Genomic DNA, 26,868 nt, shown 5'->3' with positions numbered 1-26,868 from the left:
ATTTTTCAAGACAAGTCTCATAACTGTCAAGATAAGTTTCGATTACCATCTCTGGTTCACCAAATTAAAAATGAAACATTCTCATGCCACATCTAAATTTGACAAAAAAAAAAAAAAAAAATTGCCTGAACAATCCGTGGTAAATAATCAGTTAAACGCTCTTTCCTACAAGGCAACACTCAAGCTCGTCCTTATGAAAACCGGACAATTTATCAAAATGGCAGCATCAAGGTCAAACGTGATTTACTCACAAGCATTTCATAGTGTGTACAAAAAAGGAGGAAAATCACAGAGACCAAAAAGAATCTGAAGAATTTGAGCCACAGCATTAGAGGGGATTCACTGAGATTATTCATGTTTCCATATCAGCAGGCACAACCACCCCTCTGTTCATTCTCTGGAGCGGCCTCTGGAATAGCTTGAAAATATCTGCAATAGATATTGAAATATTGAATTCGAAAGTCAGTTAAGCAGCAATTTATTAAATTTTCTTACCTGAAAAGTAAAATGGTAAATGTAACTACTACACGAGACTCCAAAAGAAGTAAAAAAAATAAAAATTAGCAAGTACAAAAACAAATTCCATAACATGAATGAACCAAACGGCAAACAGTCAAATCTATCTGTTTTAATGGACAAAAATGGTTTACAATCACTAAAGGTGGATGCTCAGACATCTATCCTCAGATGGGAAGTGGCTTACTCCCACTGTTAACCACCATCTCCATCAGTAAACTTTTTCTTACATCATAACAAATGGTCAAACTGCAGAAAGCTCCCCTTCCATCTCTCCCACAAAAATATTGATCAAGGTTTAATGGGGAGTGATTTTTTTTGTAGAACTTCACCTGCATATTCCAATTGTGTCAAGAGCTTGTTCTTTTTTTTTTTTTCAGTGTTTTTTGATATATACCACACACTAAGAGGGCGAGCTTAGAGTAGCCGTAAAACTGCTCCTTTGTGATCGAAAGGTCGGAAATCTAAAAAATAACCTCTTTACAAAAATACAAAGATAAAACTGTCTACAAGGATTTCCTTCACCCTTACCCTCACATGTTGGGGTTTCACGGGGAATGATTTTTGTTGATATATACCGAACGACATACTAGTAGTAGATTAATCTTAAAACACATAATATTAACTTAGTGGTCAATGTACGTACAAAATATATCCTCATTTAAACAAATTTGCAGTTCATACATAAGTACAACTTATCAAAATATAAATTAAAAAGGTTGTTTGCAAACAATTAAAATAATATACGATAATGACAAAAACCCATTCTTATACTTGGGAAGCATAATCATAGACACTAAATTAACAAATGAAACATGGATAAGTCACACTATCTCAATATTTGTGTTAGTTAGTTTTGTTATTGGTGGTAGTGCAAATATTTGTTTTGTGGGATAATAGTGAAAAACATAGACACAAATAGAATAGAATGCAATCACTGGAAACTAGAAAGCAATACGCAAAGAGAAAAATATTGTAAGAAATTAAACCCGAGTCCACTATTATATAGTGTCCTTAAGGCAATTTTCCCCCCTCAACGGTACTTAAGGTTTGTGAACAAATCCCTCCCAAAATAGAGCGGATTGCCTTTCTTTCTATGATAGCACAACCAGAAGAAAAGACACCGGTGGACACAACAAACGCTTGATTAATCACAGACAAAGGCGAAAAATGAGGAATAACTTAGGAGAAGCTTCAATAAGATTAGAAGTCAAGAAAAACAAGTTATTTGAATTTACTGAATAATAACATGAGGAAGGTTATACTTACAACCTTTTTTTTTACAACCTCTTACAACCATATCTTAACACCGTTGATTTCCGTCAATCAACAGTTAAGATTTATTGCGAATTAATAATTAATTAATAAATTTAATTTCTAAAAATCTTAACCGTTGATTGACGGAAATCAACGGTTAAGATATGGGTTGTAAGAGGTTGTAAAGAAAAATAGGTTGTAAGTATAACCTTTTCCTAATAATATATATAAGAGATGAACGATAACCGGTAACACACCCAAGAGGCACGAGAATTCGGAAACGAAGAGACACGACTGTTTGAATACAAAGAGGCGCAATTCTTCGAAAATGAAGAAACGTGACTGTTCCAACTTCTTATTCGTAACCACTTATACAACAACCCCACACATGAATAAGAAGTTTATCCTCCTCGACCATTTGCATCTCGGGCTAGGTACAATATATGACTAATCAATGAGCAACAACTACATTAGGATTGGTGGACGCAATGCTTTGTAACCATCCCTAGTGAGACCCATCGATTTACTCGGTCAATCGGTGGACGCGATGTCTTGTAACCGTCAACCTTTGAGTGTAAACCAAGACAACAAGAAACACACAATTGTTCCTTGAACGTGGTTGGTCCTCTGTTTGTGTTCGTTTTGACCACGGACACCTCCTGGTTCTGTAAAGGTATTAGAGACTACGGTCTCGTCATATTCTCACATAAGAGGCCCTCACTTTACACTCACATAGGTGATTTCTGACGATGCATCCCAACTTGCTTACCCTTTACTTATGCAATGCCTTGTCCAAGAATGTGTATAAGTTTGAAAAAATTAACAATGCTTATCCGTCAATCATCACTTGGTTTTCTCTTTGAACCTAGTTCGAGAGATCTCGACTCTTATGGGTAGAGTGTCTGCAATGATCAACATTTTAATAGCCATAAACTCATTCCTATCGACAAATTATACATTAACTCTCTAGTTACATCTTTTGTTAATGGATCCGCTACATTATCTTTTGACTTCACATAGTCAATTGTAATTATTCCACTAGAGAGAAATTGCCTTACTATATCATGTCTTAGACGAATATGTCAAAACGTACCATTAGGGCTAGACCATCTCGGAATGTCTTCGAGGAAGTTATGTAGCCATTCAGCTTCTTCACTGGCTTTGTCTAAGGCAATAAACTCATCAGCTTTCATGGTCGACCTTGCTATAGAAGTCTACTTGGATGATTTACAAGAAACGACACCCCATCAAGTGTGTACACATATCCACTTGTGGATCTAGTGTCATATAGCCGATTATCCAATTTGTATCAATATTGATCGCTTCTTCCCACAATGGTGCTTCTGGGGAATTCATGGCTTCTTTAAATGTTTGGGCTCATTTTCTAACATATATGTTAGAAAATCTGGTCCAAAAGACGTTGCACTCATTTGTCTTTTACTGCATCAAGGTTCTTCCTCTTCAGTGGGAATATCATTAGTCGCAGTATCCCGAGGTATTTAATCATTGCTATCATCATTATTATTTACCCAAAATACCATGTTATACAGAAATATGTTTTCAAAGAATGTGGCATCCCTTGATTGAATAATCGTATTAACATGGATTTTCGAGACCTCGGACTTATGCGCAAGGAATCAATATGCACTATTATTAAGTGCATATCCAATGAACACGCAGTCCACTGTCTATGGTCCGATCTTAACCTTTTTTGGTTTAAGAATCGCAACTTTAGCTAAATACCCCCACATTTTAAGATAATTCAAAATAGGTTTCCTACCTTTCACATTTCATAAGGAATTTTCTTTGTTTTCTAGTGGGGTACTGTTACACTCTTACTCCAAGGTATGGAACTTAGAGTCCCACATCGGAAACATAAGCTTTTGGTGTGGGGTTTATATGGACTTTGGGCTCTCCTATCTCTTGGGCTAACTTTTAGGGTGAAGCTCACCCAAAGTTCGTATCAATTGGTATCAGAGTCTTCCACTATGTCTCCCAGTTGCAATCGAGCAGCGCGGGTGGTGACGCTGGCATTGTAGTAGTGACTACGGTTTGCAAATTACATTGCTGCGGAGCGTGGTGGAATGTAACGATCCTACTCCAAGGTATGGGACTTGGATTCTCACATCGTAAACATATGGTTCCGGTGTAAGGTTTATATGGACTTTGAGCTCTCCTACCTCACAGACTAGCTTTTGGGGCGAGCTCTCCCAAGGTTCGTATTAGGTACCTATTGATTATACAATTTGCCATTAATGACTTACCCCTGTAAATTTTGTGGTAAACCCAACGTCAGCAATCTCATTGAACTATGGAGCATAAGGAGCTATTTTTTGGTGTATAATACCAAACTCCAAGCTAAATTTCTCAAAAGGGCTATCATACTCATAGTTATCAAATGTGGATTGCGGCATGTCACGGCCAACCCCGAAAAACGCTATACGTTATAGCGGGTTGCGGTTACGGAAATAGCGGAATAGATATATGACAGAAATAATGATAAAAAGAAACATTTTTTAAAGGAAGAGATAGCAGGAGTGACAGAGAGAGACGCGGATAGACTAAAAAACCCTTAAATTTTTTCTGTTACACATTTAAATTTAGGACAAAATTGACATTTTGCCTTATTATAGCAATACGGCCATAATTTGGCCGCAAATGCGATCGCAATGGTCGCTATTGCGTTCCGGTGCGGCGCAGCGGGGTTTCTTGCGGAGAGGCACCGCAATGCCCATACGGCGCGGCTTGCGGCGCTATTGCGGCACAATTAACTACTATGATCATACTCACCCCATCAATCACTCAATATTTCTTTTGTCTTTTGATTTAACATTATTTGGCCATAACACATTGATGGGCCTGAAAATAAATATCCAAGCCCATTAGTTATCATTAGTTAGGATTAGTATATATAGATATTTTGGGTGAGGTTTTCTTTATGCATGAATTCAGTATTGGCTTATGGAGAAACTGGGGATCTCTAGGAGTTAAGATTTCTTGGTTTATTTTCTGCACTTTATCCTTGTAAGGAGCTTGTCTCCATTTATATTTTTGCAATTTCATATTAATAAAAGTAGGTTCCATCAATTTGATATCAGAGCATCTTCGATCCCGGAGGTGCTTTCTGGTCAAGATCTGAATAAAAAAAACAGGAATACATATCTACAAGGGTTCCAAAATTTTATGGAGAAGGAGACGATGCTTGGGGATGGCAAATTGCTATGGAACATTTTCAAGAAAAGAAAATAAGTGAAGAAGATGAACAATTGGCAGAAGTTCTGAATGGGCTTAGAGGATGTGCGCTCCACTGGTATAGGTGTTGGAATGGTCTCAATCCTAATGCAAATTTGTAGGATTTTACCAAAGCGTTATAAGTAAATATCTACCTGAGATTTTTTTGGTAAACGAAGAGGAAGAATTGGAGCATCTAGAACCAGCAGAGAAAGAAGAAACAGAAGCATAATCGAATGAAGAAAAAGAAGATGCAGAAGAAGAAAAAAAAAGAAAAAGAAGACAGAAGAAGAAAACAAGAGAGGAAGAAGAAGCCAGATCAAATAAAGCTGGAAAAAAAATCCAAGAAGAACAACAAGCGCAAGAAGACGAAGAATATCAAGAGGGAGATGAGGAGGTTGAGGCAGTGGTAAGGGAATACTGAGGTCTAATCTGCCCCGTTGAAACACCCAGATGACGAGGTAATGGCGGCAGTTTTCTTGAACGATATGAGGGAGGAGACTCTCACAGTGGCAGATCTGGGAAGAAGGAAGATGTAGGTGCAGAGGGTGGATCAACATGGAGTGGCTATTGGAAAAGCAGGCTAAGAGGTAGAAAATTGGGCCGTAATGCATTAGGAATCGGATTTACACAAGTTGGGCCAGGTCAAAATGGGTCTCAAATTAATAATCTGGGAATAGGAATCCAAAATAATGGAAACCCAGCAGCTTGTGACCCAATGTCCATGGTCAGCATTATTGATACAAATCCTAATCAAAATGGGGAAAACGACGATGACAAATCCGGGAAAGGCTTCGACCACGAATGGCGGCCAAGATCGGATAGGGGGATCCCACTTCCAGCGACTCAAGCAAGAAGAAAAGGACGACAGAAACTTGGGTTTCCGCATTTGCACGGACTCAATAATGGTTGGGTATGATTACAAGGTTGGAAGTCCATGGGTTTGCAAAGGACTACAATTTGTTTTTCTCGGTATAGCTGTCATTCCATACTAGATATATAGCTGTAGCTTCTTTAAATGTACCTGCATGTATCAGATACTTTCCTATACAATTTGTTACAGATCTGTTAGGTGTTAGCTGTCAATTAGTTAGATCATCACTCTATATATATATATTGATAGAGTGCACACTGTAGATTCAGATTACATAATACAATTCATACATTCTCTCTCTCTCTCTCTCTCTCTTCTCTCATCTATGGATTCTCTCAAGAACTCAAACATGGTATCAGAGCTCTCTTTCTGAGGGCCTGATCCATCTTTGTGCTCCACTATGTCTTCCGCATCGAACACCAACAACAACACTTCAACAGAAAATAGCGTTCCAGCACCTTCTAGGTCGAACAAAGATTCAACACAAATGGAGAATCGTTCACCACTTCTATTCAATCATCAAATCACTGTGAAGCTAACTGAAAACAACTATATGTTCTGGAATCAAATAGTCGAACCTATTATCACTTCACACCAACTTCATCGTCACCTGGTGAATCCAAAGATTCCAGTGCAGTTTGCTTCTGATGTAAATCGCGAGAACGAGATCCAGAATCCAGAGTATGTGCAATGGATTACACAAGATTCAATGTTACTGTCTTGGCTTCTGTCAACAATCTCAGAATCTGTTGTCAATGAGATTCTTGGAGTCAAATATGCTTACGAAGCTTGGGACAAGATACACAAGCTCTTTCATGGAGTGATGAAATCTAGATCTCGTTAACTACGCTCAGAACTAAGAACTATCAGAAAAGGTAACAGATCTGCTAAGGAATACTTGTCTCGAATCAAAAGCCTATGTGATTCATTGAAGGCTATAGGAAATCCAGTCACAAATGAAGATAGAACAGATTACATACTGGAAGGACTTCCAGTCGAGTACAATGCCTTCGTAACAACTGTTCATGGAAGAGAAAATCCTTACTCCGTTGAGGATCTTGGTATAGAGTTGATGACACATGAACAGATGCTGTTGAAACAGAGTGAATCCCTTCTTGACTCTGTCACTGTGAATGTGGCTCAAAAACAGAGCAACACTGCTGAAACAACTCCTCTGTTTGCCCCTGTTTTAGCGAATCAAGAACAGAGCACTGGTAAGGCTTCTGAACAGTTTGGTTTTGTTAATACTCTTCGTTCTAATGACTTCAATAGAGGACGAGGACGATATATTGGAAGAAATAATAGAGGTAGAGGTCGTGGGAATAGACAAAACGTTCATTGTCAGCTCTGTTACAAATATGGTCATGATGTGAGATCTTGCTGGCATCGTTTTGATGAAGACTTCACACCCACACTTCCACCTCCACAGAGTTCATCAACCGGTCAATTCTTTGCTCAAAATCAGACTCCACAAGTCCAACAGCGAAGTTATCAGTATGTTCGACCTGATTATCAGTATGTTCGTCCAGTTACTTCTGTACCTCAAGCTATGATGATTGTACGACCAGGATTGCTTCCAACTCCAGTCTCCTCTCCAGCTATTGAGTGGTATCCATACTCAGGTGCTTCACATCATGTCACTGCAAACCCAATGAACTTGATTCAGAGTCAACAACTAAGTGGTTCTGATCAGGTCATCATTGGTAATGGCCAAGGTTTGAACATTAAAGCAATTGGATCTTCAAGTTTTCTGTCACCTTGTGATTCTGATACAAGTTTGCATCTTAAAAACCTTTTGTTAGTTCCTTCCATTATGAAAAACCTTATGAGTGTCAGTCAATTTGCCAAAGACAATTGTGTTTACTTTGAATTTCATCCCAATGTTTGTTTTGTTAAATCACAGGTATCTCATAACATCCTTCTCCGAGGAGTGCTTGGAGATGATGGTCTGTATAAGTTCTCAGACATCTCTTTTCCTTTGAAATCTGCTTGCACTTTGACATCCACACCTTCTAGCTCAGACAACACCGTTTCTGGTGCTACTTCACAATGTAATCCTGCTCATAGTGTCAATAAAACTGTAAATCACACTGTTCAGTCTTGTAATAGTGATAGACAGTCATGTATGCCTTCTGATTCTGCATTTTTCTTATGGCATTGCCGTCTAGGGCATCCTAATCATGTAACCTTGACAAAGGTGCTTCACTCTTGTAATATTCCAGCTTCAAATAAAATTGTTAGTGAATTTTGTTCATCTTGTTGTCTTGGTAAGGCACATAGACTCCCCTCATATCCCTCTCTGTCCGAATATGATACCCCTTTTGCTCTACTTTATTGTGATCTTTGGGGACCAACTCCTTTTACATCAACCATGGGATACACTTATTACCTGTCAATTGTTGATGCCCATACCAGATACACTTGGATTTATTTACTGAAATAAAAATCTGATGCTTTTCCTACATTTAAACAATTTCACTCTTTGATAACAACTCAGTTTCAGCTACCTATTAAGGCATTACAAACAGATTGGGGTGGGGAATTCAGATCATTTTCTGATTATCTTAAACTCAATAGCATTATTCATAGAGTTGCATACCCACACACCCATCACCAAAATGGCGTTGTTGAACGTAAACATTGTCATATTGTTGAAACGGGACTGACATTACTGTCTCATGCTTCCTTACCACTAAAATTTTGGGATTATGCCTTTCTTTCAGCCGTGTACTTAATAAACAGATTGCCCACTGCTTCTTTACATTTTGATGATCCTTACACAAAATTGTTTAATCAAAAGCCCAACTATCAGTTTCTTAAAACCTTTGGGTGTGCATGTTTTCCATTTTTGAGACCTTACAATAGATACAAACTTGAGTTTCGTTCTCAAGAATGCTTGTTCCTTGGCTACTCCACAAATCACAAATGTTATATTTGTTTAAGTAGAGAGGGAAGAGTCTATATCTCTAAGGATGTTTTATTCAATGAATATAAATTTCCTTATCATTCTTGGACTGACACCAGAATTAGTCCCACTCCTCCAATCCTTCCTGTTTCTGCTCACATTCCTCTTGTGTCTCCTCCTTCCTCTACTCCCACTACTCACACTTTGTCTCCTGTACAGTCTCAATCACCATTGAGCTCTCCTTTGCAGTCCACCTCTCAATCTGTTTCCTCTTCTTCTTCTTCTTTTCACAGCCTTCTTCCTGCCCAAACAGTGTAGTCTTCTCCTGATCCCTCTTCCACTTTTTCTTCCTCAGTTTCTGAATATATTCCCCCAAACTCCTTACCAATAGTTCCACCTACACACTCTATTCAGACCAGATCTAAGACAGTAGCCAGATCCATTGCTCTCGTTGCTCATATTGAACCATCTACTGTGAAACAAGCTCTAACCAGTCCCCCTTGGTTTGAGGCCATGAAAGCTGAGTACAATGCCTTAATGACTAACAATACATGGACTCTTGTGTCTCTGCCTCCAAACAGGAATTCAATTGGCTGCAAATGGGTATTTAAGGTTAAAGAAAATCCTGATGGTTCAGTGAATAAATACAAGGCTAGACATGTGGCTAAGGGATTTCATCAAAAAGAAGGTTTTGACTACAATGAAACCTTTTCACCTGTAGTCAAACCTGTCACCATTCGAATAATGCTCACTCTTGCTCTCACTCACTCCTGGTCAATTAGGCAGCTGGATATTAATAATGCTTTTCTCAATGGTGACTTACAAGAAGATGTCTACATGTCACAACCCCCTGGATTTGAAAATTCTGATAAGAGCTTAGTTTGCAAGCTCAATAAGGCATTATATGGCCTTAAACAGGCTCCTAGAGCATGGTTTGACAAGCTCAAGGGTGCTTTAATTCAGTTTGGATTCCGGTCAAGCTGTTGTGACCCTTCCTTGTTCATTTCCAAGACATCTTCTCACTGCACTTACATCCTTGTACGTGTGGATGATATCATTGTGACTGGTACTAATGCTTCTTATATTCAGCAACTGATTCAGCAACTTCATTCTCAGTTTGCACTAAAGGGTCTTGGCAATCTTGATTACTTTCTCGGTGTTGAGGTGAAGCCTCATATTTCTGGTGGCTTGGTGCTGTCCCAGTCTAAATATCTACGTGATTTACTTACTCGGGCTGATATGTTTGATGCTAAAGGAATTTCTTCTCCCATGCCTTCTCACTGTAAGCTCTCAAGGTTTGGATCACACTATTTTTCAGATCCTCTTCTCTACAGGTCAATTGTGGGTGCTCTTCAGTATGCCACCATCACTCGCCCTGAAATTAGTTATGCTGTCAATAAGGTTTGCCAATTTATGGGACAGCCTTTGGATGCCCACTGGAAAATTGTGAAGAGAATTTTAAGATACTTAAAAGGGACTCTTACCTTCGGCCTTGTTCTTCAAAAGGCAAATCTCCAGCTTCCCTTTACTCTCACTGCTTACTGTGATGCAGATTGGGCAAGTGACCCTGATGACAGGCGTTCCACTTCAGGTGCAGCCCTCTTCTTGGGTCCTAATCTTGTCTCTTGGTGGTCCAAGAAGCAAACTCTTATAGCAAGGTCCACAACTGAAGCTGAATATAGAAGTTTAGCACTTACTTGTGCTGAAATCTTGTGGATTAAGTCTCTTCTTTGTGAATTACAAGTCTCCTTTGATACTCCCCATGTCTTCTGTGATAACCTTAGTACAGTGGCTCTCTCCCATAATCCTGTTCTGCATGCCCGCACAAAGCACATGGAACTGGATATCTTTTTTGTTCGAGAGAAAGTGCTTGCACATGAGATTATTGTCCATCATATTCCTGCCTCACATCAGCTGGCAGATACTTTGACAAAGCCTCTTCCTTCTGGACATTTTACAAATCTAAGAGCCAAACTCAGAGTTCTTGATTCAGTGACTCAAGATCCCTGAGTTTGCGGGGGTGTATTAGATATATAGTTGTAGCTTCTTTAAATGTACCTGCATGTATCAGATACTTTCCTATACAGTTTGTTACAGATCTATTAGGTGTTAGCTGTCAATTAGTTAGATCATCACTCTATATATATATATTGATAGAGTGCACACTGTAGATTCAGATTACATAATACAATTCATACATTCTCTCTCTCTCTTTCTCTCATCTATGGATTCTCTCAAGAACTCAAACATTCCAGACTTTTCTTTTTCAATTTAGGAGGAATGGATGTTGTTTTGGGGTATGTGTGGTTAGAGAGTTTAGGAGACATTCAAGTGAATTTTTGGGAATTGGTGTTATGCATACCAACAGATGGGGACATGGTGGAAATTAGGGGTAATCCCAAGCGGTTGGGTAAGGCATGGAAAAATAGAACAGAAGGATATTATATTGAATTGGGGTATTTGACAGCTGAGTTAACAGAAGCTGCATCATCGTTAACTGTTTCAAAAGTGCTACAAAAATTTCCAGGACTGTTACAAATTCCAACAAGCTTGCCTACGAGTAGAAAATGTGACAATCGAATTTTGTTGAAAGAAGGAGCAAATATACCCAATGACAGATCTTATACCTCAAGCACAACGAGATCTGTATGCATCAAGCAATGGGACCCCGGTGGAAGTTCTATCACACCACCTATCCTCTTTCTTCACCTTGAGAACAAGGTGAGTTTTAGAAGGGAAGTATTGATGGGCCTTAAAATTAATATCCAAGCCCATTAGTTAAGATTAGTATATATAGATATTTTGGGTGAGGTTTTCTTTATGCATGAATTCAGTATTAGCTTATGGAGAAATTGGGAATCTCTGGGAGTTGAGATTTCTGGGTTTATTTTCTACACTTTATCCTTGTAAGGAGCTTGTCTCCATTTATATTTTTGCAATTTCATATTAATAAAAGTAGGTTCTATCACACATATACCAAATAATAACCGTAATTTGACATAAGATAATACACAATTATCATGTCATTTATAACATCAAAATCATTGAAATAAAATCATACAATTTGTAATTAAATCAACTCAAAGATTTGACAACTTTGGTGGTCAACAAATGTTTCATACTTTAATTCCAAAATTCAAACATTTTGCAAACAATTACAAGATTTAGGATTTCACATTTAATCTCAATCCTATCATCACAACAAAGTGTATTAAAAGGCAAGAATTATCACTTGCCTAAATCATAAAATCACAATAAACATAGAGGCATTATACATATGAACACATCATATGCTCAAAATGCCACTGATTAAATAATTGCACAATAAATCAATCATACAAATAGAATATAAATATAGGTCAATTACCATTAAGAAGCAAACGTTATTCAACATTGCTTCAACCACAATTACACAAGTAATGGTTTATAATAACCAATAACATTCAATTCAAATATATGACCTTTTTATATATATTAAAATTTAAATGACAGCCATTCAGTGCCTGCACAATCATCATTCTTTCCAAATATTTCAATGTTATGCCCAGAATGATTCAATTCTTTTCGATCCATCAAATGCTAAACTATAGAAAGAAACCGACATTGGCTTCAGTATTAAGATCTTTCAATGAATTGATCAATCAAACACAAAACCCCTGTTTGTAAACACAGTCCACCAATTCAAAAGCATGCATTAAAAGCCTAAGGCTTTTATATAATCTATATGTTATCGTTTCATAGAGAAGACATCAAACATAAGCAATGTAATTTGCAAACCGTACGCAGCAAAGGCCACGAGATTATATTTTTCCCATACATAGAGTGAAATTTGCATCCAATGACTCCAAAAAGAAGCAATTGATCACCCATGGCATTTCAATATAGGAAAATGGAAAACACATATAGACAATAAACTGCACACATCATGTTGCGTTGCCCACTAAGCATGCATTTAATATAGATCAAAATAATACAAACTATTTATGGCATTCATCTTTTTGTTTGCTTATTACAACACTCATTAAAACCAAATGCCATTAAATTCAAAATTTTGAAAACCGTGAATTCAGAATTCAAGTAAAAGGTAATTGTAATACAAATCAACGACCATAGGTTCAAACAGTGTCTCCATTATGACATAAAACCCATTCAGTTTCATTTTAGCGCAAAAATCATCCCATGTAGGCATGTATACAACTGAAAAGAGGCATTAAATCATTAAAAGCAATCACTGTAGTAATTCCAAAACCAGAAGACACCTTTCGTCTAATTCAACTTGAGTGCCTTGGTACAAAAAAATTTAACTGGTCAATTGAAGAAAAATTTAACCGGCCCATATATTTTTCTATTTTTTTTCAAATTTTTTAAAACAGCAAAACGGCTCTTTCTATGACAAACATCAAGGGAGTTAGTTCCATTGAAAAACATCAAACTGTAATTTCCTTTTTCTTCAACAAAAATAGCCAACCCGATTCTTAATCATGGAATTAATCATTATTCTATCACCCAAAGGATAACGATGTGAATGCATACGTGGAGGTTTCTCACGGGTACATATAATTTCAAAACATAGATTAACTAAGAAAATTGCCTTAAGGGGGTGTTTGGTAGAGGGATCTTTTTGAGATTCCCAAAAACTGATATTGGGATTCTTATTTATCCACATTTAGTAGAGGGATTAAGAAAATTTTGAAAACCCAGAAGGATTTCACAAACCCATTTCCCAGACCGTGGAATTGAACTCTCGATCCGAAAATTCTACTAAAATTAGAATGTTCAGCACTTCAAAAATTGGCAAAAACCCATAAATGAAAACCCAAATTGGGTTCCAATTCCAAACCACGAAGGAATAGGGCAATGGATTGAGAATCTAGCAAAAAGACAGAAACTTGATCAAGAAATCAAACGAGGTAATGAGAGAAGAGAGGAAATGCGAAGAGTGAGGAACAAAGCTATGTAGAAAATTGCTCCATAAATTGTGCTTCAAGAAAAGATTGGAAATAGGGGTTATTTATGTAAAATGACCTTACATTCCCAATAATATTTGACAATCAACCAAACATAGATTCAGTAAACTTGAGTCAACATTCATGGTAATATTTTGACCTACCAAACAACATTTTGGTCACATTCACGGGAAATTCACTTTCTCACCATATTCCAGGGAATTATGATTCCCGAGGCATAAAAAAATCTATCCTCTACCAAACCCCCCCTAAGATTGTTATTGGTGGTAGTGCAAATATGTGTAGTGTGGAATAACAGGGAAAAACACAGACAAATATAGAACATAATGCAATCGCAGGAAACTAAGCAATATGCAAAGTGAAAAAATTGCAAGAAATTAAATCTGATCCCAATACTATATACTGTGTCCTTAAGACAATTTTGCCACCTCAACGGTGCCGAAGGTTTGTAGACAAATACCTCCTAGGACAAAACGAATTACCTTTGTTTCCACGGTGGCACAACCAAAAGAAACAACACCAACGGATACAAGGAACGCTTGATCAATAACAGATAGAGGCGAAAAATGAGAAATAATTTTGGCAAAGTGTCGATATGGAGTCAAGAAAAATAAGTTCTTTGAATTTATTGAATATTAGATATATAAGAGATGAACAGTCACTAGAGACATATCGAAGAGACACGACTATTCGGAAACGAAGAGACGCAATTGTTCAGATACGAAGAGGCGCAACTATTTGTTCCAACAACTTATTCATAACCACTTATCCAACAAGTTTTAACTCGCTCATTATCAACAATTCAACATTATCATTTAATTACTATCTCATCACATAACTGCTAGCTAAAGTGCACAGATATCTGGTTTATGTACCACGCAAAGGACATTTCTCAATTATTATGTCAAGAAAAGCAAGAGTAAACACATGCAAGAATTTAATACTCATTAAAGAAGCAATTGTGTCTAAGTTGGAGAGATGCCAGAACTTTTAGAATAACTCTATGTTTTTCCCACTTCTATGGTATATAATTTTCTTATTCCATTCTTACTCAAGCACAGCTATTTGATTTTATTGAGGTTTTCCTTTTAGTTTGCAGAAGGATTAGCAATCTTTACTATGTTACTAAGTTAAGGATCCCCAGTATCATATTTTTCCACCAAAATTCAATAAAGTAGTACCAAGCTGGAAATTTATTAAACCCAAAGGAAAACGTCTAATAAGTAAGAATAATGATAAAAATAAACAAACCTCAAAATTTAAAGCTAAAATATTTAAAACATATTCTTCTGCAGACTACGAATGATATATTCATATGATATTGTTTATGTGCTTGCAAATCAAAAGCAAATCTTACATATCCTGGTCACGCTCATTGGCAAGGGCAGTCTTGGCAATACATAGGAATGCAGCATCAACATTGTAGTCCTCTTTTGCCGATGTCTCAAAGTAGGGAATATTCCCTTTTGAAGTACACCAATCCTTTGCTTTCTTCTCAGAAACCTGCATAGAAGATATTTAGACCTTTATGCAGGAAAAAAGGAAATTTATAAGTGCAATATCATCTGCATACCACTCGACTGTTCCCACCATCAATATCAATCTTGTTTCCTAGCAATATAAAAGGAAATGTCCTTGGATCAGAAGGGTTTGCCTGCGCCACAAAACATAAAAATCTAATCAAAGCCTATCTTCACTGGGGAAAAAAAAGGGAAATTTATAGTGAAAGTGAAAGCTGTGGAATATCTGGAAATGGATCCTCTCGTGTTATTTGACATAACCATGTCACGTGAGAGGATCTCAACCATCAATCAACAAATCAATAGTGAAGATTTTGTAACTTCCTATCCCAATATTTGTTCTCTCGCTTCCCTTATCACCATTAATCCACCCTTGAATGGTTAGGATCCTCACACATGACATAGTCATGTTAAATAACACATGAGAGGATATACTCCTGCAATATTTTGAGAAGGAAAAAAGGTGTCCAAAAAGATGTCAAAGAATCAAAAGAAGTTAAGAGAGATAATTTAAGCAGCATTTCCAGGTGTCAAACTAGCCATCAGAACAAGCAAACATAAAACAACGATTCCAGCAAATTATGCACCCTCACTGAACAAACCATAATAAATTTACCAGTTCAACCAATTTAAATATCTGGAAGACTCAAATCCCTTCAAATAGAAAATTATTACAGTCCAATTACATAAACAAATTTTGGCTTGTGGTTGGAATCCTTCTACTGTTCATTTCTTCTTCTTATTCATTACTTTATCTTATTTTGGTTTTGGACAGCTTCACTTGAGTGAATTTCAGTGGCATCCCATAAAGAGTGAGCTAACTATTATTAGTTAGTGTTATATGCAAACAAATATGAGGGATAACTTTCTGGGAGCATTTACTCTTTTTGATCTGCAATGGGAGGATCTTCTAATGCAGTACTGAAATGGATAAAATATTAAAAAAAAAAAAAGTAGTACGGTCCTTAGTTACTGGAAACTTCGGCTAGAATATGCCAATTCTAAATTCTCAATGAGACACATCCCCAGTATATGTTAAAACTTAAAAATTTCTTTGCAAAGACTATTGTCAGTACCTCTTCCCAATGGAGACCACTTGAGTTGCATGAGATATTTTATATTTGGATTGTAGAAGGAAGCTATAACTATAATCAATTTTACCCTGCAGGCTGTTCAACATTTTGAATCCATCCAGGGAACATAGTTCTCAACCTTTAGGCTTTTCTAATATATCATCACTTAGACATGATTTTTTCTTCATGTATAAAAATAATTCATCGAGGGAATAAGAAATTTAAAAAACGAATTTTTTTGACAAAAGCAAAGAGAAAAAAGAAAGAAAAATAAACAGTCCCCATCTTTTAAAGAGTCAACTTAAAATGGGCAACAAATCTATCAAAAAGTACCCACAAATGAAACTCCCATAAAATATTGACAGAATCAACCAATATCAGACAAGAGAAAATAAAAGGGAACTGAAAATGTATCTGATATATTGCTTCTGTATTCTGGAATTACAGACACCAAAACCAGGGACAAAGGAAATTACAAATAGAAAGAGTAAATCTGTGATAGAAAATGGAAAATAACCAAACAACTTCTAGAGCAATTCAAGGAGCTCTGTGGCTCTCCCAATATCAGCCTATGTTGAGATATATAGTCCCACATTGGTTGTATGTGCAACTAATGTGAAGTTTATAAGGCCTTGGGCACTCCCACCCTTTGAGCTAGCTTTTAGGGTGGTGTATCCCAAGGTTCTTTACATGGTATCAGAGCCTCGGTGTACTGGGTTCGATCCTCACCGCCCCCCACTTTCTTTCTAGTGGAATTTCTTTCTTCGCACAGGTAGTTGGGCCTGTGCATTGTCCACCCTTCAAGTCCAATGGGCTCTCGTGTGAGGGGGCGTGTTGAGATATGTAGTCTCACATTGGTTGTATGTGCAACTAAAGTGGAGTTTATAAGGCCTTGGACACTCCCACCCTTTGAGCTAGCTTTTGGGGTGGTGTATCCCAAGGTTCTTAACAAGTTCTTTATATGGTATCAGAGCCTCGCCGCCCCCCACTTTCTCTTGTGGCGTTTCTTAGCACAGGTAGGCTGAGCCTGTTGCATCATCCACTCTTCAAGCTCAATGGGCTCTCGTGTGAGGGGGCGTGTTGAGATATATAGTCCCACATTGGTTATATGTGCAACTAATGTGAAGTTTATAAGGCCTTGGGAACTCCCACCCTTTGAGCTAGCTTTTGGGGAGGTGTATCCCAAGGTTCCTTAACATGGTATCAGAGCCTCGCCGCCCCCATTTTCTCTTGTGGCGTTTCTTAGCACAGGTAGGCTGAGCCTGTTGCATTGTCCACTCTTCAAGCCCAATGGGCTCTTGTGTGAGGAGGCGTGTTGAGATATATAGTCCCACATTAGTTGTATGTGCAACTAATGTGGAGTTTATAAGGCCTTGAGCACTCCCACCCTTTGAGCTAGCTTTTAGGGTGGTGTATCCCAAGGTTCTTTATAGCATAAATTCCACGATACCCCATCCAGAGAGCACCATTCATATTTAAAAACTTCCAATGCTTTTTCCATCTAGTTAGTTATCCACATCCAAACCAATTGCTTGCCCTTCCTCACTTGATTTAGCTGTTAGAATATTCTCCTTTAACAACCTTAATGCTAACTCAGCATGTGGGAGTGATTTCCTGTTTCTTTTCCTAGCATAAACCGTTAGCGGTCTAACAATACTCCAACCCCCCCCCCCCCCCCAAAAAAAAAAAAAACACAAAAAACAAAAAAAAACCTTCACCTTGTCCTCAAAGCAAAAATCAGGAAATTTGGTCAGCAATGAGAATAGATGATAATCGCATCCTCCAACATGTTCTAAGAAGAGGGTAAATGTTTCAACTTTAGTAGCACTTTAGTAGCAAAAGAAAAAGACTTGTGCCAATCAATTAAATCTTCAGGTTCCACTCGAAGCTCCCACTCTTCAATTAACACAGGAGGTAAGGGCTGGAAGTTTGTAGAAGGGGAAACAGCCTTCTTAAGAAGGGAAGAATGGAATACATGGTGGACCGAGGGTAGGTCCAAACCGTAAGCAGTCTCCCCAATTTTTCCCAAGACCTTAAATGGACCATAAAAGCGTGGGCTAAGCTTCTTATTGATCCTTTTAGCAAAGACTTTAAACGGTTAAGGTGACAACTTCAAGTACACCCAATCACCCTGCAAAAGAGATATCCCTACGATGGAGATCAGCTTGAACAATTTACTATTTTGGGCAGCAACCAAATTTTGATGTACGTCATTAAGAGCAGCATTTTATCCTCATTAAAATGCAGCATCACGCTCTTGCAACCAAATAGAATCCTCATCCACATTAGGAGAGAATCTGTGCTCTTTAAGTAAAGAAGGAGGATCACTCCCATATAAAGCTTTAAATGGGGTCATTCCATGGATACCTTAAATGAAGTGTTGTATCAAAACTCGGCCCAATATAGCATCTTAGGCCAAGTTTTGGGTCTTGGGCTACAATAGCATCTAAGGTATGTCACAAGGCAACGATTCACTACTTCGGTCTACCCATTGGAATCAGGGTGATAGGATGAACTATATTTCAATTGAGTGCCTGAGCATTTAAACAAGGTAGACAAAAACAAGCTCATAAAAACCTTCTCACGAACAAAAACTATTGATTTTGGGAATCTATGGAGGCGCATACTTCTTTTACAAAAACAACTCAGCCGCCTCCTTTGAATCATAAGGATGACAAAAGGAAAGAAAATGGGCATACTTTGTCAATTTGTCCATCACAACAAATATCACATCCACCCTGTGAGCTTCTGGTAAACCCCCAATTAAATCCATTGAAATTTCAGCCTAGATCTGAGTTGCAACAACGGCTGTTAAAGGCTAGCAAAAGATAGGTTATGGATCTTATGCTATTGGCAAACAACACACCCAGCCACATGCCCCTGAATATCTTTGTGCATTCCTTCCCAATAAATTATACCAGTTATTCGTTTATAACTCCTCAAATAGCAAGAATGTCCCTAAATCTAAGAATCGTGAAATTCTTTTAAAATAAGAGGTATGAACTACAAGGATTTAGGGATGACTAATCTGCTATTGTACAACAAACATCCCCCTTGGACCTAGGTTGTCAGTAGCGGCCCGTAGCGCCGCTAAACCGCTACCGTAGCGGGTAGCGGCGGTCGGCCGCTACAAACCGCGACGCTACGCGACATTCACCGTAGCGGAAGGTAGCGGCGTAGCGTAGCAGCAATACCTCTACCCGCTACACCCGCTACACCACTCCCATGTTGGAATTTGATGGAGAATCCGGAGATGATGATGATTTTCTTTATTAGTTCACTTCTTGTACTTGACTATTTGACAATTTTATTGTTCAGTTGTGTTTAATTTTGGATCCTTCCTTTATGTTCCTTGTATTTGACATTGATTGTGGAATTATGTGTTTGATTTTGTGTGACTTCTTATGTTTGAGCATTAATACTAAAAACGGTATTGCCTCGTTTCTTGACTGTTAGTATAATATATGTAGAATTAATACTTCACCGTAGCGGTAATACCGCTACCCGCTACACCGCTATACCATTTTCGGGGTCGGCCGCTACCGGCCGCTAACTGCTATTGACAACTATGCCTTGGACAAAGAAACCAAAGAGGAATCCATAGAAAGGTCATGAATAATTCCACTAAGTTGTAAATCAGAAAATACTTCATCATCTAATTCAGTCAATTGTGGCAACTCTTAACTCAGTTAAAGCAGAAAATTGCATTCTTCTAGGTAAAGCAGAAAATACTTCATCATCACCATTAATTTTTTTTCTCTTTCTTTTTTTTTTGATTTACCTTATGCTTATTTAATTCCACAAGTGGAGGCGATGAGGATCGAACGCATGACCTTTTGTGGTCAAGGTAGCTCTGATACCTCTGTCAGACGGGTCTAAGGGGAGATCGTGGCGGGGACAACCACCAAGGGGCTAAGGCTACACCAACTGTAGCAAGTGGGTCTGATACCATATCGCAACCCAAAACCTTAAGGCGTTGAATGAGGGCCTTTTTAATAGTTTACATTATTTTCTAACACATCCCCTCACGTAAGAACCCTTTGGGTTTGAAGCGTGGATATTGCATAAGCCCAATTTTTTTCTTTTTTTTTTTGGTTTACCTTATGCTTATTTAATTCCACAACTGGGGGGCAGTGAGGATCGAACTCTTGACCTTGTGATCAAGGTAGCTCTGATACCATGTAAAGAATTATTTCAACCCAAAACCTTAAGGTGTTGGGTGAGGTTACATTAATGATTTTATATATCTCTAACACGCCCTCTCAAGGTAGCTCTGATAACATTTAAAGAACCAATTCAACCCAAAAACTTAAACTGGTGGGTAAGGCTACATTAACGGTTTTTATATTATTCTCTAATAGAGTTTATCAAACCAGGCCCTTGGTGCCTGTTTTAAACCATAGAGAGCCTTGTGTAACCTGCAAACAAGAGACTTGTTAGAAGATTCAAACCCAGGAGGTTGTTGCATGTACACCTCTTCCTCTGAGATGCCATTGAGAAAGGCATTGTTGACATTTGATTGTTTTAGTTTTCAAATAGCAACAGTGAGGATGGTTTGAATGGTGATAGGCTTCACAACCGGAGAGAATGTTTTAGTGTAGTTGAAGCCAGCTTGTTGATGGAAACCTTTGGCCACTAATCTGGCCTTATATCTCCTAATGGAGGCATCTAGGTTTTCCTTAATCCGAAAGACCCACTTGCAGCCAATGGCCTTCCTATTTGGGGGAAGAGGAACCAAGGTCCAAGTAGAGTTTGCTCGTAGTGCACCGAATTCAGATTGCATGGCAGTAAACCAATTTGGATTGGCCAAAGCCTGTTTAATTGAAGTAGGTTCAAGGGAAGTCAGAAGTATGTGAGGTATGGGAGCAGTTTTGGAGCGAGTGGTGATAGAGTGAGTAGGAGAAGAATGGAAGGGACCAGAGGGTACATACTCAGAACCAGAACTGGTGCTAGAAGAAGAGATGGGACTAAGTGAAGCTGAATTAGGAGAAGATGAGGGAAGACCTGGACTTGAAGGTGACAGATCACTGATGGAATGTGAAGTACTTGCAGCATTGGAGGAAGGTGAGGGTGATACTGCTGGACTGGATGATTCTGAACAGGAAAGAGATGACCTGGAAGCTGGAAGAAGAGAGTCACACTGCTGTAGAGAAGAATCACTACTGGAATGGGGTAAACCAGCTGCATCCGAGTGAGAATTCTGAGATGATGGTGCTGAACTGGGTGAAACAGGAGGTGACCTTTGCTGACTAGAGATGATGGGATCTGAACAAAGAATTGTAGAAGGTACCAAAGGAATTAAATTGGTAATTTGCTGTGAGGTTGGACTGGCAGTGTTGGAGGAACTTGAGTTGGACCAGGAAGAGTATGGAATTTGGTCTCATTAAAGAGGACATCCTTTGAAATAAACAATCGATCAGAGGAGTTGAGACATTTATAGCCTTTGTGATTAGGAGAGTAGCCAAGAATATGCACTCATTGCTTTTAAATTCCAACCTATGATTGTTATATGGTCTCAAGAAAAGGAAACATGCACAACCAAAGACCTATAGACTTTTATAGTCAGGTGTGGTTTTAAAAAGCTTAGTGAAAGGTACTTCAAAGTTCAAGGCAACTGTGGGAAGATAGTTTATGAGATAGACAGCTGAGGTAAAGGCATGATCCCAAAACTTGATGGGCAAAGAAGCATGAGCAAGCAAGGTAAGACCAGCTTCCACAATGTGTCGATGTTTCCTCTCAACCACCCAATTTTAATGGCGAGTGTGAGGACAAGTAATTCTATGAACAATGCCCAGCTGTTTCAAAAGTTGATGAAAAGAACGAAACTCTCTTCCCCAGTCAGTTTGGAGGGCTTTTATAGAAAACTAAAAAATATTTGAGACGAGCTTGAAATTGAGAAAAAATTTATTAAAGCTTAGACTTTTGTTTTAGAGGGTAAATCCAAGTATACCTGGAGTGAGCATCTACAAAGGATATATAATATGTAAAGCCCAAGGTGGATTTAACTGGGGCAGGACCCCATAAGTCACTAAAGACCAAATCAAAAGGATTTTATAAATTTTCAAAAAAAAAAAAAAAAAGATTTTTCATAGATTTTAGTTGAGGGAGGTGAATGCAATATGTGAATTTCACCCAAACAGCATGCTGAACAAAATTCAATGTCAGTTTTATTAGGAATAGGAACATTACAGGACTTCAGAACAACATTGAGGATGTGTTGTGACATGATGAGAGGCTCCTGAGTCTGGATACCACTCTATGGCTTGAATATTTGATGGAGTTGGTAGAATTCCTTGCCCTTGTAAAGCAACATTGCATTGTTGTTGAGGAGAGTTTTGCGGTTGATTCGCAGTGAGCAGAACTTGAGGAGGATTTGTAGGAGGTCGAACATACTAGTATGGTCTTTGAAAATAGGACTGAGCAGACGGAAAATACTGAGGAGCTTCAGGTGGAGGTAGTTCAGGCATAAAATCTTCATCAAACCTGTGCCAACAGTTCTGAACTCCATGTCCAAATTTGTAGCAGAGTTGACATTGCAAGTTGTTGTGTCCACGACCTCTTCCACCTTTGTTGTTTCGGATAAAAGGCCTTCCTCTTCCTCTACCAGTACAATAGTGCCTCCGATTGGTCAGGTTCTGATCCTGATTCTGCTGAATAACACCAAAAGAAGCTCTGCTAGGCGCGAATCCATCTTTCTGATAAGTGGAAGTTGTTTGTACAACATTTACAGTCATAGATTCTGAAAGGAGAGTCTCATTTTGTCTTGCAGGCATCATTTCATGAGACAATAGTTCAACTCTCAAATCATAGAGAATAGGGATTCTCACACGCTCTAACAGAGGTGACAAACGCGTTGAACTCTGCAGGGAGTCCAGAAAGGATTATCTCAGTCTATTCTTCAACTGATACAGGGCTTTTGACAACCTTCAGTTCATCACACAACGATTTGAAACGTCTGAGATACTCAGTAATAGATCGTCCACCATCTTTTATGGTGCGAAGCTCAGATCTGAGTTGATGAGCTTTGGATTTCATCATTCCTTGGAATAACTTGTGGATCTGCTCCCACGCTTCATACGCATGGCTAACGCCTAAGATCTCGTTCAGCATTTCTTCAGAGATCGTCGATAGAAGCCAAGAAAGGAGCATCTAGTCTTTACGCAGACATTCAGTATACGAAGGATTAGTTACTCCATCAACACGATCTTGCCCTGACTTGTATTGGAGCAGAATTTTAAGGTTAACAAGGAAGTGTTGGAGTTGATGAGATGTGATTACAAGTTCTACAACCTGATTCCGAAGAAGAAAATTGCTTTCTCTCAGCTTCAAAGAGATCTGATGGTTGAACAGTGACGGAGATGATGAACGATTCTACGTTGCTGTGTTTCCGGTTGAAGACGAAGATGGAGAAGGTGATGCGGAAGACATGATGAACGTAGCTTGTATCAAGCCCTCAGAGAGAGCTCTGATACCATCAAAGAAACCAAAGGAAAATGAAGAAAGGAGAAAGAAAGTGCAGAGAGAAAAGAGGAGAGAGAAAGTTGAACAATTCTGATATTTTTAATTATGATTCAGGATGCTTACACATGAGCTCTTTATGGAGCTAAGCTAAAATGCCTCGTCACTAATTCTGCTCTAACAGAATTAGTTTCACTAACTAATTACACTTAGACAATTACAAATATATCCTCGACAGCTATTACAAATATACCCCTATACTTTACTCTAATAATAGCAAACAGAATACATCGCAGCGGAACTTTGCTCTTCTTTTTCTGAAAACCCTTTCTAAGCAACCAACAAAAATTCTTTCAACTGTGCCAAGCATACACAGACTACCTCTCAAAGCAAACAATTTAACAACAAACTCTTGAGTCTTAGGACAAGAAAAAAATGAATTGAAAGTGACAAGCCTCAGAACAGTAGGAAATATCAGGTCTTCTCTATTGTCTCAAATCATTAGCATTAATCATATTATATACCATAGACAAAACAAGAGTTCAGATCTTGGATGAAATATGAGAGTTTAAATAAAATAGAAACAGGACACTTATTATGCTAAGAATGCAAAATTAAATAATTCTGCGAGGAGTAGGAGGGACCCCAAAAATATATATAAGCATTTCAGAGCACCCCCCCCCCCCCTTCTCTCCCTCTTTCCCCCACCCAAAAAAATAAATAAAAAATCTCCAAGCTTAAAACATGATTGACAGCAAAGAGAAGACAAGCAATCAATACATGAGTTGCAATATGCCATATGCTCTTATGAAGGAAGACTAATTATGCTAGGATGCTTGGAATCAATCTCTCTCCAGAACAAAAACTAAATATTATAATACAGGTCCAAGACAAGTAAAAAAAAAAAAAAACAAAATATAGCTTTGTTCTTCCTTTGGTTTAACCTTAAAAAAAAATCATGTCAGATGCAACAAGTGACTCAACAAACTGTTGAAGATCGTAAAGCTAAAGCAAAGTCAAGGTCATCACATATCCATATATACTTAACAGAAACAAGCTATGTGAAATAATTGTAATCAATTCAACTTCAATTACTACTTTTTGGATCAAGATTTAGACCTAATTAGGAACACTAACCCAACACATTAAGAAAGGAACCATAGCTACAACCTCTACGGTGCATGAACCAACTTAACTTCAGAATCAGCTTGTCCAACAAGCCTCAAAAGCACACAAAGGAAAGTCATTCTTAATACTTATAGCCTAATTTTTTCAAGTCAAAGTTTGGAAGCGTAGAAGGAACAAGGCTATCATGCAAATCATCAAGAGTAACAAAAGTAGAGAAGTAGACAAGACATAGAGAACCTGTTTGAGAAACTCCTCATGCCAGTTGTCAAGGGTATCAAACGATTTCATGACATTAACATCATAGACTAGGACACAGCAATCTGCCCCTCTATAAAATGCAACTCCAAGACTTTGAAATCTCTCTTGCCCTGCAGTGTCCCATATCTACCAACCAGACATATAAGGCATTGAAATACACACAATTTACATAATACTCTTTAAAACAAAAACAAAAAAGAATACTGAAATACCATTGAAATAGAAAACCCACTTGTAGAGTGACGAGTCTGTCATCAATCTGGAGTTCTTTAGTGACAAAATCAGCACCAATTGTAGCTTTATATTGCTGACTAAACTTCTTATGCACATATCTATACAAGTAGTTATGGTCCACATACGCGAATTTCAAGCAAGGAAAGAAGCACAAAAATAACCTTAAATTGATTTTAAACAAATAATTATAACTTTAACAAAAGCAGAAAATTTTAAAGAAACGAAGTAGTATGTAGTATGTGCCATTAAATGTGTAGTCATACCACCTTAGCTATAAGGGTTATCGCAGCCAAGAAGTAAGAATTTATTTAAACATTAAGTGTAGACCTCAATGGCCAGAATTTACCAAGAATTCAAGTATTGTGGTTGGATAAGAGAAAATGATAGGGACCACTCCAACATCCAACAGTCATTAAGTACACCAACTCATTGAGTAACTTGAATTTTAATGATGCACAGTCAAATTTCTCTAACAATGCGACACACCAAAACTTTAAAGAAACCAAATCAAGCATCAAATTAACGCAACAAGCAAAATTGTTACAACAACAACAAAAAAAGTACATACAAATGTGAACCAATTTTGCTCACAACACTATACAAAAGAAAATTAATACAGTAAATTCATAACCAAAGATGAAAGATACTGATTCATCAAGGAGGTCTTTCCAACCCTAACAAAAACGAAATGAGTGATAAGAGAATTGAAAAGTCGTTGATGGAGAGAAGAGAAACCCTAGGAAGAAACGTACCCACTGTCGCCGAGAACGATGACCTTAAGCAAGGTTCGCCTGCGCAATGACATGCTTATTCTTGTTAATATTGTTATTAAGGATTGAGGGTTCGCCTTTTCGCTTATGCTTTCTTTGCCTGGGCGCTCTTGCCTTTTGTAATTGATTCGTCAAACGCAGCTTTGTTTAGAGAGAAAAAATACAAGGGGAAAGGGGCGCCAATTTCGATCGCTCTCAGCAATCCCACAATTATAGTGTAAATGTATAAAAAATATGGAGTATGCCTGACGTATTACAAGTTTGGTATTATTTATATTCAAAAAATAAAAATTTTGGTTTAGGCTTGTTAGTTTGTTTAAGCCTATTAAACATTCAATATTTAAAAGAATAATTAAAATAATATTATTTTATTATTTAAAATTATTAAATAATAATTTTATTTATTATACTTTAAATAAATAATATGATATAGGCCGGCTTGTAGGCTTATAGGCCCGACATATACAAAAAAATTTATGGCCTATTTTCTAAATTGGTTTTTTTAAAAGCCTAGACGTATTCTATTTTATTACATATAATAGGCTAAGTCTGGCTTAATATAGGTTAGATCGTAGGCCCCTGTAGGCCGGTCTATTCTATTTACACCCCTACCCACAGTACTGGTATATTCTCTTCTTTTTTGTAATTAACAATACTGGTATATTGTACTATTTGTT

At 37.8% G+C, this 26,868-nt stretch overlaps 1 protein-coding gene across 4 annotated transcripts; it reads right to left on the bottom strand.

Annotated features, from left to right (window-relative positions):
• On the bottom strand, nt 1–26,371 carry LOC133308888 (ras-related protein Rab7). 4 transcript variants are annotated; one of them, XM_061509631.1, is made up of 7 exons: nt 26,174–26,371; nt 26,039–26,095; nt 25,420–25,519; nt 25,167–25,313; nt 15,324–15,404; nt 15,108–15,253; nt 1–429 (listed from the first exon to the last, which is right to left on the bottom strand). In XM_061509631.1, the coding sequence occupies exons 1-7, from the start codon at nt 26,224–26,226 to the stop codon at nt 366–368; spliced, it is 648 nt and encodes a 215-aa protein (XP_061365615.1). In that variant the 5' UTR covers nt 26,227–26,371; the 3' UTR covers nt 1–365. The 4 variants fall into 4 exon arrangements, with proteins under 4 accessions (XP_061365615.1, XP_061365608.1, XP_061365618.1 ...); XM_061509624.1 differs by having other exon boundaries at nt 15,324–15,437; nt 26,069–26,095; XM_061509634.1 differs by having other exon boundaries at nt 26,069–26,095.
• Between the last annotated feature and the right edge of the window lie 497 nt (nt 26,372–26,868).

The sequence above is a fragment of the Gastrolobium bilobum genome, unplaced genomic scaffold (genome assembly GCF_033153095.1).
Source record: "Gastrolobium bilobum isolate Gb01-03AN ecotype WA unplaced genomic scaffold, APGP_CSIRO_Gbil_v1 utg56199, whole genome shotgun sequence".
NCBI lineage: Eukaryota > Viridiplantae > Streptophyta > Magnoliopsida > Fabales > Fabaceae > Gastrolobium > Gastrolobium bilobum.
The sequence above is the reverse complement of the archived record's forward strand: the minus strand, read 5'-3'. Positions and strand labels throughout refer to the sequence as shown.